The sequence below is a fragment of the Silene latifolia genome, chromosome X (genome assembly GCF_048544455.1).
Source record: "Silene latifolia isolate original U9 population chromosome X, ASM4854445v1, whole genome shotgun sequence".
Taxonomy (NCBI): domain Eukaryota; kingdom Viridiplantae; phylum Streptophyta; class Magnoliopsida; order Caryophyllales; family Caryophyllaceae; genus Silene; species Silene latifolia.
Genome location: NC_133537.1, coordinates 330,785,365 through 330,800,535, shown reverse-complemented (window position 1 = coordinate 330,800,535; position 15,171 = coordinate 330,785,365). Strand labels below are relative to the sequence as shown.

Here is a 15,171-nt window from a genome sequence, read left to right as displayed (position 1 = left end):
AAGGGGCCAACATGGGCCAGGGCCCACCTTGTCTAGAAGAAAAAAATTTTGAAGAGTAGCTTCAGTATAATAATAAAAAAAAAAAAAATTAACAAATCCATTTACACGATTTGGGGGAATCAAAGGGTCAACAAATATGTAAACAAAAATTTATCCCTAAATTAATAATACACACAATATCTCCCAATTTCTTCCCAATAATCCCAAAAAATACCAAAGTAAGATACTAAGATCGGAGTCATCGGACTACCGGAGGGCAGGGCAGGGCAGCGACGTCGACGACCGTTCACTTCTTAACTCCATAGAAGGTAATTTTTCGAATGAATTATTTTAATTTTATTGCAATTTGAATATTTGATGATTGTATGAATTAATATTGACATTAGTTTTAGAAATTTGTTTGCGAAAACACCAAATCTAGTATTGAATTTATTTGATTTAGCCATTTAGCCTTTAGGGATTAGAAATCTTGTACTCCGTATTCGAATATCGAAACTAGCCAAATAGTAGCAGTAGCAGGTGATGAAAAATTGGGGAAAAAGGCAGAAGTGGAGAACTAAAGTCTAAAGGAATTAGGGAATTATGCAACTGATAAAGTGTACACTTGAGATTTAATTTGTTTGCTTGGATAATGTTTGTATTTTTTAAAGAGGGCTAAGTTAATTAATTTTTTTTGTAGTATATATAATGGGAAAAGCACTTACAATTACCCAGCTTTTTAAGAGAAAAATTGGTGAAATTTCAAGAAATGAGACAAATGAACAAACAACCACCATGCCTACTAATATGTCTGATGAAAGTCAAGAGACTACACCTCTTGAAAATAGACCTGCAAAAGTTCCGCGATCTATGGAGCCTTCAACTAATTCTTACCAAATTGTACGAGATCCCGGAAAGCGTAAGCAAATATGGGAATATCCACCCGAAAAGCGAAACGAAATCAGACGAGCCTATATTTCAAATGGTCCATATCAACCAGTATTTAAGCCAAAAGAATATCCTAAATCGGGCTCGGATACTCACGGTCGTCGATTTCAAGCATCATGGTATCATAAATTTCCGTCATGGTTAGAATATTCCCCGGACAAAGATGCTGCATTTTGCTTTGTCTGTTTTTTGTTTAATAAGCCAGATCGTCATAGAGCTTTTACCATTGATGGCTTTCAAAATTGGAAACATGCCTCCGGAAAAAAAGGTTCTTTTATTAAACATTTGGGTGGTGAACCAAATTCACATCATCAAAATGCAGAAAAAGAGCTGGAAGATTTTCTTAATCAAGGGCAACACATACCAAATGTATATGCTAAGCAAACACCTAGAGAAATTGCTAACAATAGGCTAAGACTTGCAAATTCTATTAACGCATTACGATGGCTAGCTGTGCAAGGATTGGCAATGAGAGGTCGGGATGAAAGTGAAAGTTCAAGTAATCGGGGAAATTTTCTTGAACTTCTAAAATACCAGGCTTCATTTAGCACTAACGTGGTTAGTAATCGTTCGAAGAATGCCACTTACACCTCACCAGACATACAAATAGAAATTTTACAGATTTTGGCAGAGAAAGTAAAACGAGCAATTAAAGAGGAAATTGGTGGAGCGCCCTTTTGTATTATTGTTGATGAAGCAGGAGATGTATCTGGGAAGCAACAGATGGCCCTCATTTTGAGATTTGTTGATAACCTTGGTCTAGTACAAGAGCGTTTTTTCGGTATTATTCATGTTCCAAATACTTCTGCCATGACTTTGAAAAAAGAAATATTTGAAGTTCTCTCTCATTACTCCTTTGATATGAAAAATTTACGAGGTCAGGGTTATGACGGTGCAAGCAACATGCGTGGTAAATGGAATGGCTTGCAAGCAGTGGTCATTCGAGAGTGTCCTTATGCATATTTTGTTCATTGTTTTGCTCATCGTTTGCAGCTAGCGCTTGTAGCAGCAGCAAAAGAAGTCATACCTGTTTGCCAATTTTTCTCCAAACTATCATTCGTTATAAATGTTGTTCTTGCATCTTATAAGCGAGTTGATGCGCTACGGAATGCTTATTCTCGTGAGATAGAAATGTTGATTGAAGATGGGGAACTTGAAACGGGCGTTGGGTTGAATCAAATGAGTAATTTGCAGAGACCAGGGGATACTCGTTGGAGCTCTCATTTGCGGTCTATTTCAAGCCTAATAAAACTGTTTAGTTCCAGTTGTTCAGTACTTTATATGATCATTGATGAAGGGGAAACATCAGCTGAACGTGCACAGGCAACCACTACACTTGACACAATGACTTCTTTTGAGTTTATCTTCATTTTGCATCTTATGAAGAAAATTTTAGAGGTCTCTGACGTACTTTCTCAAGCTTTGCAGCGAAAATCTCAAGATATTCTAAACTCATTGCATCTTGTTGAGAGTACAAAGGTTCTTCTACAAAAGCTAAGGGACGATGGTTGGGAATCCCTTTTAGCTGAAGTAGTCTCATTTTGTGAAAGACGCAATATAGAACTCCCTGATATGAATTCCATTTATATAGAAAGAGGAGGTCGCGCTCGCCGTCAACATGATGAAATTACAATTGCAAATCATTATCGAAGAAATGTGTTTTGTGTTGCAATTGATAAGCAACTACATGAGTTGAACTACAGGTTCAATGAGAAGTCAGTCGAGTTGCTAACTTTAAGTTGTGCTTTGGAGCCTAGAGCAAGTAGACACGTTTTCAAGATAGATGATATTTGTCATCTTGTCCATCAATTTTATCCCGAGGATTTTACAGATGTTGAGAAGGAGGAACTAAGAGTACAACTGTGTCATTATGAGGTTGATTTATCTCGACAACAGGATCTTGAGAACCTTTCTACCATTTCCGATTTGAGTCAATGGCTGGTGAGTACTGGAAAATTGAACATCTACCCGCTTATTTTCCAACTAACAAAACTTTTGTTGACTCTCCCAGTATCTACAGCAAGCGCTGAAAGAGCTTTCTCATCGATGAATATAGTTAAGAACACTCGCCGAAATAAGATGGAAGCGGATTTTTTCGAGAGTTGTATGATTATCTACATTGAACGAGAGATAGCAAAAACATTTAGCACTGACTCAATTATAGATACCTTTCGAGACTTGAAAGAACGGAAAGTTCTCTTATAGATAACCATATACTTGGTACCTTTTTTTTATTGTCGTACTTTTAATAGTATTTATAAACTTTTAATATATTTGTGATTTAAGTTTCGGCCCTGTGTGAATTTCATTCCTGGCTACGTCCCTGCCTTTAATAGTTCCCTACAATTCAAGACAATATTAGTAGCATTATCCAGAGATGCAGTACACAAATCTTCAGACGAGATAAGCCGAACGACATTAAGGCAATCAGAACTAATAATGTAGTAACCCGAACGACTCTTAGCAAACATCAGTCCAGCCCGAATAGCCAGGAGTTCACTCATCAGAGGTGAAGAAGCGGAACACCTAATAGTCCACCCCACAATCCACTGCCCAAAACTGTCGCGGACAACACACCCTATGCCCACCAAGAGAGAAGTAGCGCAAAAAAACGCATCAACATTGATTTTAAACCAAGAGGGAGGAGGAGGGGCCCAATGAGTTGGGTTAATGGGAGCAAGGTGGCGGGATAGGGTGGGGTTAGCCTGAGACCAGGAGGAGCAAATGGATCTAGTGGAGGAAAGCCAGTGGTGATCAAGAGGGTCCAAAGAAGAGTTAAAGGTGAAGTTATTTCGCCTTAACCAGAGGCGCCAAATGATGAAGGAGAAAAGGGTGGGCCAAGAATTATTAGGATGGTTAAGGTTTTGGTAAAGCTAAGGCTGGAGATTAGAGGAGAAAAAGGAAGAAGGGAGATGGAAAGAACTCCAGACTAAGCCTAGAGAAGGGCAATCACGAGAGATATGGAGGGAGTTTTCAAAGGGGGCGTGGCACATGGCACAGGAGGGGGACAGAGGCAGGCCCCTCGAAGAGTGTTGTGCGGAAGCGTGAATATCCCGTGTTGGGCCTCTGCTGCATCTGTGTCCACTGTCCATAATAGTATGATATTGTCCGCTTTGGGCCAAGCCCTCACGGATTTACTCTTGGGCTCCTTCCCAAAAGGCCTCATACTATTATATTTAGTAGATACTTATAAAGATGATCTTCCATCTTTATTCTACCGATGTGGGACATGGGTTTGCACCCTAACAATCCTCCCCTCAAACCAAGGACCATCATCTTGACTCGGACCTTGACCTCCATGGAGAACTCCCCACACCATGCAGCCCCATCACCTAGACACCCGCATCACCAAGTCTTGATAACCTCCCCTTAAACGACACACCATGTGTCTCACGGGGCTTGTGCTACACTTGCGTACCAAACTCCTCTGCATCCAATATACCCTGGACTGGTCCGAATCCACTGCCTCAGCGCGTCACACCGGACCGCCTTTTTGGACTTACCATGGACCGCTTTTGTTGCCTCCATTAAGCCTCAGCCCACCTCGCCGGTCGCTGACGATCTTTCTCTTGGACGGCCTGCCGTCTCAACGCCGTGAGACCATGTCGCTTCTCGCGAACATATTAGCTCTCCCCCGAGCTATAGGAATTCCACGTCTTATAGTGTTAGTCCACCTTCAAGTCTTGGCCTGATGAATCACCGTGTCTAGACTCTAGCCCAAGTAGAACCTTGGGCTCTGATACCACTTGTTGTGCGGAAGCGTGAATATCCGTCTTTGGCTTCTGCACGATCCGTGTCCACTGTCCATAATAGTACGATATTGTCCGCTTTGGGCCAATCCCTCACGGATTTACTCTTGGGCTCCTTCCCAAAAGGCCTCATACTATTATATTTAGTAGATACTTATAAAGATGATCTTCCATCTTTATTCTACCGATGTGGGACATGGGTTTGCACCCTAACAAAGAGAGGGTGGTATTGTGTGGTAGACGATCCCACCAAGCAAGCCACAAGAAAAGGGAGATACGGGGTTGGGTGTGAATGGACCAAATCCAAGAAAGGTCATGGCCAGCAAAGGATGGAAGGAGAGGGGAGAGCAGTGGAGGGAGTAGGCACGGCTTAAGGAGAAGACATTGGATGAACATAGGGAACTAACGGATCTGTTAGGACAGGGCAAAGTAGGGATTGGGATAGCAAGAATAGACCTGGTGATGAATAAGGGAAGGGAGAATTCGATGTTGGAAAAGTCCCACGACCAACTAGAAATGATGGAAGAAACGCGCCGGTTATAGGAGGAAAGCAAGGGGCCGGAAATAAGAGATCGAAGTGGGCCAAGAATGGTCCAATTATCATCCCAAAATTTGATCTGCTCTCCATCCCCACCTTTATTTCCAAATCCTAAATCTAACTTTCTACCTCCTTGTCTTCCACGAGTTCCACCCATCAGTAAGTCAACAACATTATCACGTATATATGAATATTGATGAGATACTTGCACGATACTAGTTAAACGATTTAAATGTCCGTAAAAACGATTTTACCATTTATCACTTACAGTAGCAAGTTAATTTAAACGATTTTGATTTAGATTATATAATCTGAATATCAGTTAATAGAGTAAAAATATTGATGAGAATATGAGATATTGGTGAGAATTGACAATTAAGTTATATTTTGACTGGAAAACAAAAAAAAAGAGGTTTGATTTCAGTGAAATTTTATATGTAATATGTACAAAGACACGAGATATTGGTGAGAAATTTATAATCCGGTGAGATTTTGCCCGAAAAAATATAAGGGACTTGATTTCACTTTGTAGCAGCAAAGTTAAGGGGTTATTTGCTACAAAGTAAACTTAAGGGGCTTAATCTCAGATCAAAGCAAAGTTAAGTGGGTCGTTTACCACTTTTACAGTTTTGCGTACACAAATATGAATTCTGTGTATTCATATTACAACACGTCAATACAATTACGATTATGTGACGGGGCATGTTCATTTTTCGGGTTGGCTCACGACATGTACTAGCTAGGAGTTCGTCAAAATCGATTGCATATAGCCGAGTTCCAAATAGCCGGGTTTGAAACGCACCCTGATGTATCGAAAGATTATCCAAGGATTAAAAGCATGGGAGTTTGAGCAAAATCAAGATGTTATTTAGTTAGTACTCCTGCTTCGTATAAGAAAAAAAATATTATCACGATTAAAACACAAAAACTTAATACTATCGAGATTTTTTTTTTGAGAGGAATACTATCGAGATTTTAGTTAATACAAAAATCAAGATATTCACTTTCCGTATAAAGAGTTATTGTTGTTCTCTTAACTAGAGCTTGCCATCAGCACGAGTTGATCCGATTCGGCCTAATCCGACCCGCCCTTGACCCGGTCAAGCATATTATAACCCGGCCTGGGTCGGACCAGGAGAGCCCGGCCTGAGTACATGTCTACTCTTAACCAGTCAAACAAAAAAAACTTATGGGTAAGCCGTAAGCATCTTTCACAAAAAAAAATGTATTCAATTTAATAGAAAGGATTTATGCAACATTGATTGAGTTTATGTGAGGGTCCTATATCAAATTTCACTAAGGGTATGTTCTTTTCGGTTAAAACGAGTTAAAATGAATTAAATAGAGTTACGCTGAATTGAACTAAATTGAATGAAGCTAAGTTAAAATGGGTCCATCTACTACTTCTTATTCTAATTCCTCCGTAAATTCCATTTCGCTAAATACTTAGGTTGATTTATGACCTCATTTTGACATATTTTTTAAAAAAAATCTCTTTCGAAACAGATCAACTTTAGAGTTAACTTTCGCGTCATGTTCGCCTTTCCAAAGTCTAATAGTTTGTTTGGCTAGACAAAGAGAAGGACATGGCGGATTGGCAAGGAGGAATAGAAAAAAAAATTAATTTGCAGGTGTGAAATGTTGGGTTTCTCCTCCAAATACCTTCAGTTTAAACTTGGCTCAAATCTTTAAAACTTGTTATGTAATGTCATAAAATCGTCTAATCTTTATTTAAAAAAATCGGGCAAAATCGTTGAATCACGGGTTTATTACGTTTTATGGAGTATATATATATATATATATATATATATATATATATATATATATATATATATATATATATATATATATATATATCTTTGTAATAGTAAGTCGCTGCAACAAATAACAATTATAGAGTAATAAAAATTTAATCTAACATTTAGTGATTTCGTACCAAGTTTGGAAAAGAAACAATGAACATATGTCCATTATACTCATAGAAAACATTTTCAGTTTAACCCCATTTAATTACGCTATTATCTTGTCTTCCAACTAAAAAAAAATTAATTTCATCATAATTGTAGTTTTTCAAGGGTTAAAAAATTTATCATTTCATATTTTTCAACATAAGAAAATTCAACATAAAGAAAAAAGAAAAAAATAATGATTATATTTCATCATGTTTTTTGTCGAATAAACGCAAATACTTTGACAAACAATGATAAAAGTTGCTTTTACATAAAAATATTTGATAGAAAATGTTTACTTATTTGGAAAACAAAATTCACGTAAAATAAAAAATATTTGTAATATTATCGTGTTTTATTTTTGGTTAAATTATCCTCGTAAATATTTTTTTACCAATTTGTCACTTATCATCCACTTTTTTTACCGATTTGTCACTTTGCTTAGTTTTTTTACCAATTTGTCACGTATCCTCTACTTTTTTTACCAATTTGGTCATTTGGCCTTAGTATTTCATTCATAGGAGATCATGGATTGGCTGGGGCTCACGGCAATAGTCGTTGGTTGCGGGAAAACGGATAAAGTATGTGGTCGACCTCTGGGAGATGGGTCGCTGGTGGGTAGGTCGTTCGTGATAAGGGTGGTAGGTGGTGGTCAGGTAGGGGAATGAAGGTGGTGACAGTGGCGGAGAAGGGGCGATTGGTTTTTCATTTATTACTCCGTTTTATTGATGTATAATATGGGAGATGAGGGACGAGAGAAAATTGAAAATAGGAGGGTAAAAAGGTAATTTCTGTATGTGAAAGAGTAAAATGCGTATGTGAAAGAGCAACACCCAAATTTATAATCCGGTGAGATTTTGCCCGAAAAAATATAAGGGGCTTGATTTCACTTTGTAGCAAAGATAAGGGGTTGTTTGCTACTTAAGTTTGGCTTAATCTCACATTAAAGCCCAGCCCGGGTCCGACCAGGAGAGCCCGGCCTGAATGCAGGTCTACTCTTAACCAGTCAAACAAAAAAAACGTATGTGTAAGCCGTAAGCATCTTTCACAAAAAAAAATGTATTCAATTTAATAGAAAGGATTTATGCAACATTGATTGAGTTTATGTGAGGGTCCTATATCAAATTTCACTGTTCTTTTCGGTTAAAACGAGTTAAAATAAATTAAATAGAGTTAAACTGAATTAAACTAAATTGAATGAAACTGAGCTGAAGTAAATAGTGCTTAATTTAATTTTTACAAGTGTTCACAAACCAGGTATCAACGCTTCGGCACACCACATTTAATTTTTAATGAAGCTAGTTAGGAGGATTATACATCTTCAGTTACCCTACTTTGTATTATAAAGTGTTACGCTGCTCGATACGAATAACATGTAGCACTTGAATGATAGAGGACACAAAAACATAAATCTGATTTCGATTGAATTACTGGGATTCGATTACAATGAGCCCATGAGTGGATGCACAAGCATAAATCTGTGGGACCAAGTAGTGGTACAATGACGAATCACTCTCAATCTGCTCTTAACAACATCACATTGAATCAATTTATCATTGAATATAATGTAAACAATCTCAGGATCATTGGGATGACAACAAATCACCTCATTTTTGCAGCGTAAATTAATCGAGAACAAACCTTCGAAAGGAGGGAAATGCCTACCAATAAGATTTGGCTTCAATGCGAAGTTAACAACTAGCCTTAACTTGGCCGCCATGGTATTACCTCCCCAATTGATCAAATCGTCTTCAAATTCCCATACTAATATCCTTGGTGCGGCCTGTTTTGATTCAAACTGCGCAATTCTTAGTCGATTTCCACAGGACCCAAGCACGCTGTCTTCGTGAATGTCACTAGGTAGGTTTAGTACACAATACGATACAATGTCGTCAACAAAGGGGTCGTTTACTAGAATTTTATTACAAAGACCGCGCCAATAAACCCTATTGTTCACCGTCACAGCAGGTAGGTAACGATTTATGTCCTTTGATTTGAAGTTGAAACCCGAATTATTATTGACACTATATGTCTTCCATTTGCCACTTTCAGAAGAATATATTTGCCAAATTAATCTGTTTTGGTACGACACAATGATACGAATAATCCGAAATCCCATAACGACACCGTTAACAAATCCTGCAAACCCAACCTCACAAGAGTGGTATCGGTAGTAGTGACTGTGTTGCGGTTCGTCACATGTAACGGGAACTATAATAAATTGTCGAGTAACTGGATTAACAATGTTATAGGTTAATCCTACGTTCGATTTCAAAACCAAGATGTCATTGTGATAAGCAACGATGTCGCAATAGGAATGTTGATTATTAGGAATGATATCGTCAAGGCCAAGTTTATATGTTTGGAAGTACGGGTGCTCGGTAATAAGGCAGTAGTTGGTCCATCGTTCCCTAAGGATCAACGTGAAAGTGGAATATTTATTGGTAAGATAAGGCGAAAAATCGGGATTGGAAATAATTGAATTCCAACGTTTAGAAACGCATTTGCAAGTAACGAGATGTCTCCATTGAACTAACCTTAGGAATATCAACTCTAGTAAGGTGTCGTTAAGATCGTCGATGCGAGATTGAGGGTTGTAATTGTTGTCGTCTTCGTTATCGTTGTGCTTGTGGACATGGTTTCGGTGTTGTTGGTTGGGGATTATGAGACTAGAAAGAGGAGGAAAGTTGAGGAGATTATTAAGATCGAATTGTTTTTGAGAAGCCATTGATGATATTAAATTATGTTGGAGACGGCTTTGAATTTGAAGTTTGGGGTAAACTTGTACTTATGTACGACGTGCTTTAGCCGACTTGAATTAACCCTAACTAATTGTTTTCTTTGTTCTTTTAACGTATGGAGTGGTTAATAATAAAAATCACTTCCTCCATTACACCTTTTTATTTTATTTTTATTTTTTGTGAAGAGAATTTTAATTAAACGTCATCAAATGATTGAGACAATTAGGGTTTTTCTAACGTGTGCCCTAAGAGCACACATTAAGAATCTATAAAAAGATATCCTCAATACGGCGCCTTAGCCTCGTTCCTTGTTACGGAGCACCCTCATTTCCAAGGACATGAACTTTGCCTCGATTTCCTCCCTGGCGATTATAATTATGATAATCCTAACTATCTCAACATCGTTGCTAATCACAAAGACCTCTTTGTCACATATCGTACCCTAAACCATGAAGAATCGGCCTATTACATTGCTAACCCGTTTACCAAACAGTTTATTGTTGTTCCTTTAACACGGACCCAAGTCGACATTAATTATGACTGGATGTGGTGTACGGCTGTTGGGTTTGCCGGAGTTGTCAAAGGAGTTAGTACTCCGGAGGTGACTAATTTGTACGATTTCAGTGATGGGTTTCGCATTGTTAGAATTGTGGGCAGGTACAACGAAATGTTGCAAATTTATTCGTCTAAAACGAGTCAATGGAGGTCGTAACCATGTAATAAACCCCGGTTTCATTTAAGATCCTCAAAAATGGCCGTGACTTTGATTAACAAGATATTTTTTCAAGGGTCGCGAAAGTTTGTAGTCATAGACCCCTTTGGTGACGATATTGAATCTCCTCGCTTACTCGACCTTCCTACCGACTCAAAAGGGAGTGTACTAGGAGTTAGTCGAAATCGATTGCATATAGCAAAGTTAAAAGATTACTCTATGTTGAGCTTATTGTGTTGATGATGACAAACCAAATGTTACTAATGTTTCTCTTAAGTTTTCTTAATAGGATTTACAAAGATTGATGATGATCAAAGTAGAATGAAGCCAAGGATGAAGATCGTCTTGTATTGTTTAAGGGTCCATAGGTTCGAGTTAGAAAAATATTAACTTTGCTATACGAGGAAACAAGTGTCGCCCACTGTTACCTTCCTGGACGGATGAACCATTATTTTCAAAAGGAATACATTTCTCTTTTATTTAATTGTGGCATCTCATCTAACTAATTTAAGTAATTAGATTAGTTAGTAAGATGTAAGTTTTGCCTAAACAAGTTCAGAGTCCAAGTTTGTGTTTTTGAAAGCTTTTTAAAGACTTCCCCTATTTGCACAAGTCACATGTGTGACTCTTGGCAAAGAAGGAAAGAAAACTTTTCTTGCTTGATTTTTTGACTACCCATTTTGGTGCAAGGAAAATGCTTTTGACTGAAAACTTGTGGCTTGCTAAACTTGATTTACTTTATATTAATTTAATATAAAGTAAACTCCACCCTTCTTCCTCTATATAAAGAGATGCTCCTTTTTTGCATAAAACACACTTTCATAACTTATAAAATCTGAGAAAGAAATTGAAAACCTTTGCAAAACCCTTAATGCTTTCAAGTATTTAAAATCTTTTAAATTGCAAGTTTTTCATATTTCTTACAAGTCTAAAAAATGGTTCATTTGTTTAAGTATGGCTTAGCTTAATATCTTTCTTCTCTTAGTTGATCGAAAATTGATCTCTCATGTTCTTAAGTGAACAACTTAGAGATATTTGATCCTATAACTATTTGAGAACTAGATAGAGCTTAAAGAAACGGAGTAGTTTCTTGAGTAGCACAATCGGAGTAGATTGTGGGGATCTCATTGTAATAGAATAATTGTAGTTAGAGTTAATTAGATTATCAAATTATTAATGAGAAGTAGATTGGACGTAGGCCTATAGAGTGTAGGCCGAACCAATTCAAAACTGATTGTGTTGAACTTATTTCGTTTATTTATTTCCGCTGCAATTCTTAGTTTGTCGTTTTTATTATCTTCAGCAACAGTCTACTATACTGTCACGTTGGTCTGTTGTTTACAGTTTATACAAAGACAACAAGTTACCGTCCGTTACACTGTTGCCTTCATCATAACCAACGACACTTCTTTTAATCTCCATTTAAAAGAGGTTGTATTAGGTATTTGAGATATCATTTCATTTAACTAACTTAAATCAATTAAGTTAAGTTAAAATTTTTAAAAGGTACCTAATTCACCCCCTCCCCCTCTTAGGTACTTCGGGATCCTAAACTCTTCAATTGGTATCAGAGCCTCGTGCTCTTGATCGAGGTTTATCACCTTAGAGTTTGAATCTTGGGAAATGGATCCCTCAAAACACTCCAAGATCCCGGTCTTTACCGGTGAGAATTTTGGATGGTGGAAGCTCAAAATGGAGCATTACATTAAAAGTATTGATTATCAATGTTGGAAAATCATCGAAAACGGACCTCTTACTATTGAGGAAACCGACATCCTTACGGGTTTTACTAAGGTCAAAGATGAGAAAGATTACAATGAAAACAATTTTAAATTGGCCGAGAAAAACTCAAAAGCGATGTCGATTCTTCAACGATGTGTTGGTGAGGCCGAAGTGAGTCGGATTTCTGGATGTCCTACGGCTAAATTAATTTGGGATTCCCTTGTGCTTGCCTATGAAGGGACGTCTCAAGTAAACACCGTATTGACCTTCTCATGCAACAATATGAGATGTTTCACATGTCAAAGGACGAGTCCATAAATAGCTTTTCATCTCGCTTTTCGTGTATTATAAATGAACTAAAAAGCCTAGGAAGAAATTTCGAGTTCGAGGACATCATTCGAAAAATTCTTCGTAGTCTTACCACTAAATGGCAACCTAAGGTTACCGCCATAGAGGAAGCCGAAGATCTATCAACTCTATCTCTTCATGAACTAATGGGATCACTAATGGCTCACGAGTTCAATCTCGATAAGCATTCTAGTGAATCCTCAAGGGGAAAGAGTCTTGCTTTAGCATCCTCTTCAATTGATGATGAGGATGAAGAAGAGGATGAGTTTGCTTTGTTCTCTAGGAACTTAGTTGGAATGGTGAATGGCCATGGTCATAAAAGGTTCAATAATAACTACACGAAAAAACGCTTTCCAAAGAAAAGACCCTCCACCACTATTGGATGCTTTAAATGTGGTGACAAATCACATCAAATTAAAGAATGTCCTAAGTGGGATGATATTAAGTCTAAAGATAAGCGAGATAAGGCTAAAAAGGACTACAAAAACCGAGTCATGTCCGCCATATGGGGAATGTCCGACTCCGAGGACGATGAAATCATCGAGGAGGAATTAGAGGCTAAAATGTGTATTACAAGTCGTCTCAAGGACAAAGTCTCAAAACCCTCTAAAACCGAACATCTTAGATGTCTTATGGCTCACCCCGATGATTCCGACTCCGATTCCGACAATGAGGTAAGACTTCTAAAGGCCAAAGCTAGGACTTACTCCAAAGAAAAAGTATGTAAGCTTCTTGACAAACTCTTTGATAAGTGTCGTTCACAAACTGAAAAGTTGGATCTCATGCAAAATGAAATAGAGGAAATTGCTCAAGAAAACTATCATCTTAAAAGTGAACTTAAGGCAACAGACAGTGCGACTGTTGCCTCTGATGAGGTGAAAAGAGTAAACAAATTGAACAAGGAGTTGTCTAACGAACTAGAGTGTCTTAGGTCGAACCACAATGATGTTTCTGATCTTGAAAATGTGAATACCACTCTGATTTTACAAATGTCCATGATAACTAAGGAACGTGATGAACTTCTAAATGAACAATCCATATCTAAAGGTGTAATTAATGAATTAGTTGATGAGATAGAAGAACTTAAAACAACAGTGTCTCAGACTGTTGCCTCTGACAATGTCAAGGAAGTGTCAAATGAACTAGTCACTAATTTATCTAAAGAGAATGAGTGTCTCAAAGTCAACTTAGATGCCTACAAAAGGGAGATTAGAATGCTTCATGAAAAACTTGTCAAATTTCAAAATGAATCTCCCGAATGTAGCTCATCTAGATCCAAAATTGTTCATTTAGAAAATTGTATTTCTAGTCTTAAGCTTAATGTTCAAGATAAGATGAAAAATCTCATGGAATTGAATGAAAGATTTGTCAAAATGAGTTCCTAGTACGAAGAGTCAAAGGAGAAAATGGGTTACCTTGTGTCTAAACTCAATGACCAAACCCGTGACATCATAGTTGAGAAAAGAATGTCCATTGAAAGTGAAAACAATGATGATCTTAAAAGAGAAAAGGAGAAGATTGTACATCTCACCACTAGAGTCAATGATTTAACCAAGGAACTTGTTGAGGCTAAGAATGTGTCTAAAAATTGGGAAGGAAGTCAAAAGAACTTAAATTTCCTCACTAATCAGTCCAAGAGATGTGATAAAACTGCCGGTCTTGGTTTCAAATGGAACAGTCAGTCCGACTGTTGCCTCAGAAAACCTGATCCAACTCAAACCGACTTTAGAAGAAGGAAATATGTTGGTCTTCCCGAGTACATCATTTGCAACTATTGTGGTAAAACCGGTCATGTCTTTAATGCTTGCAAGAAAAGACATAGTGACATTAACAAAAATATTAAGGTTGTAAAACAAATTTGGATTCGAAAAGATTTGTTGCGAAATGTGAAGGACAAGAGGGGACCCAAATTCATTTGGGTTCCTAAACTCAAAGTCTAATTTTGTGTAGGGCTTGGTGAGAGGCGGCCGCAATTGGTACTTGGATAGTGGATGTTCTCGTCACATGACGGGAGATAGAAGCCAATTCCTCTCACTAGAAGCTTATGATGGTGGCAAGGTAACTTTTGGCGACGACAAGAAAGGTGAAATAATAGGCATGGGAAAGGTCGGTAAGTCATCGTTACTTTGTGTCGACAATGTGCAGCTTGTCAAAGGTTTGAAACATAATCTCCTTAGCATCTCTCAAATTTGTGACAAAGGTAATATTGTGGAATTTAGTGCTAATTTGTGTCGAATAATTGATGCCACAACTCATGAAATTATTCTCGAAGGGAGACGTGTCAAAGATGTTTACCTAACCGACTTAAACACGTTATCCGGTCATACCATGTCATGCATGAGTGTAATGAAAAATGATCCTTGGTTGTGGCACAAAAGGTTTGGACATGTTAGTGCTAAAACTCTTAATACTCTTAAAAGACTTGACTTGGTAGAAGGATTTCCTAACATGAAATTTGACTTTGATAAAGTATGTGATGAATGTG

The 15,171-nt window shown here is 37.7% G+C and overlaps 1 protein-coding gene across 1 annotated transcript; it reads left to right on the top strand.

Annotated features, from left to right (window-relative positions):
* Positions 1 to 687: 687 nt before the first annotated feature.
* Positions 688 to 3,132, top strand: LOC141620851 (uncharacterized). Its single transcript, XM_074437612.1, has one exon. It carries the CDS (start codon positions 688 to 690, stop codon positions 3,130 to 3,132), a length of 2,445 nt encoding a protein of 814 aa, XP_074293713.1.
* Positions 3,133 to 15,171: the final 12,039 nt, after the last annotated feature.

What these genes read in the sequence shown, in the direction of transcription:
- LOC141620851 (XM_074437612.1), top strand. Translation starts at nt 688, where the DNA reads ATGGGAAAAGCACTTACAATTACCCAGCTTTTTAAGAGAAAAATTGGT.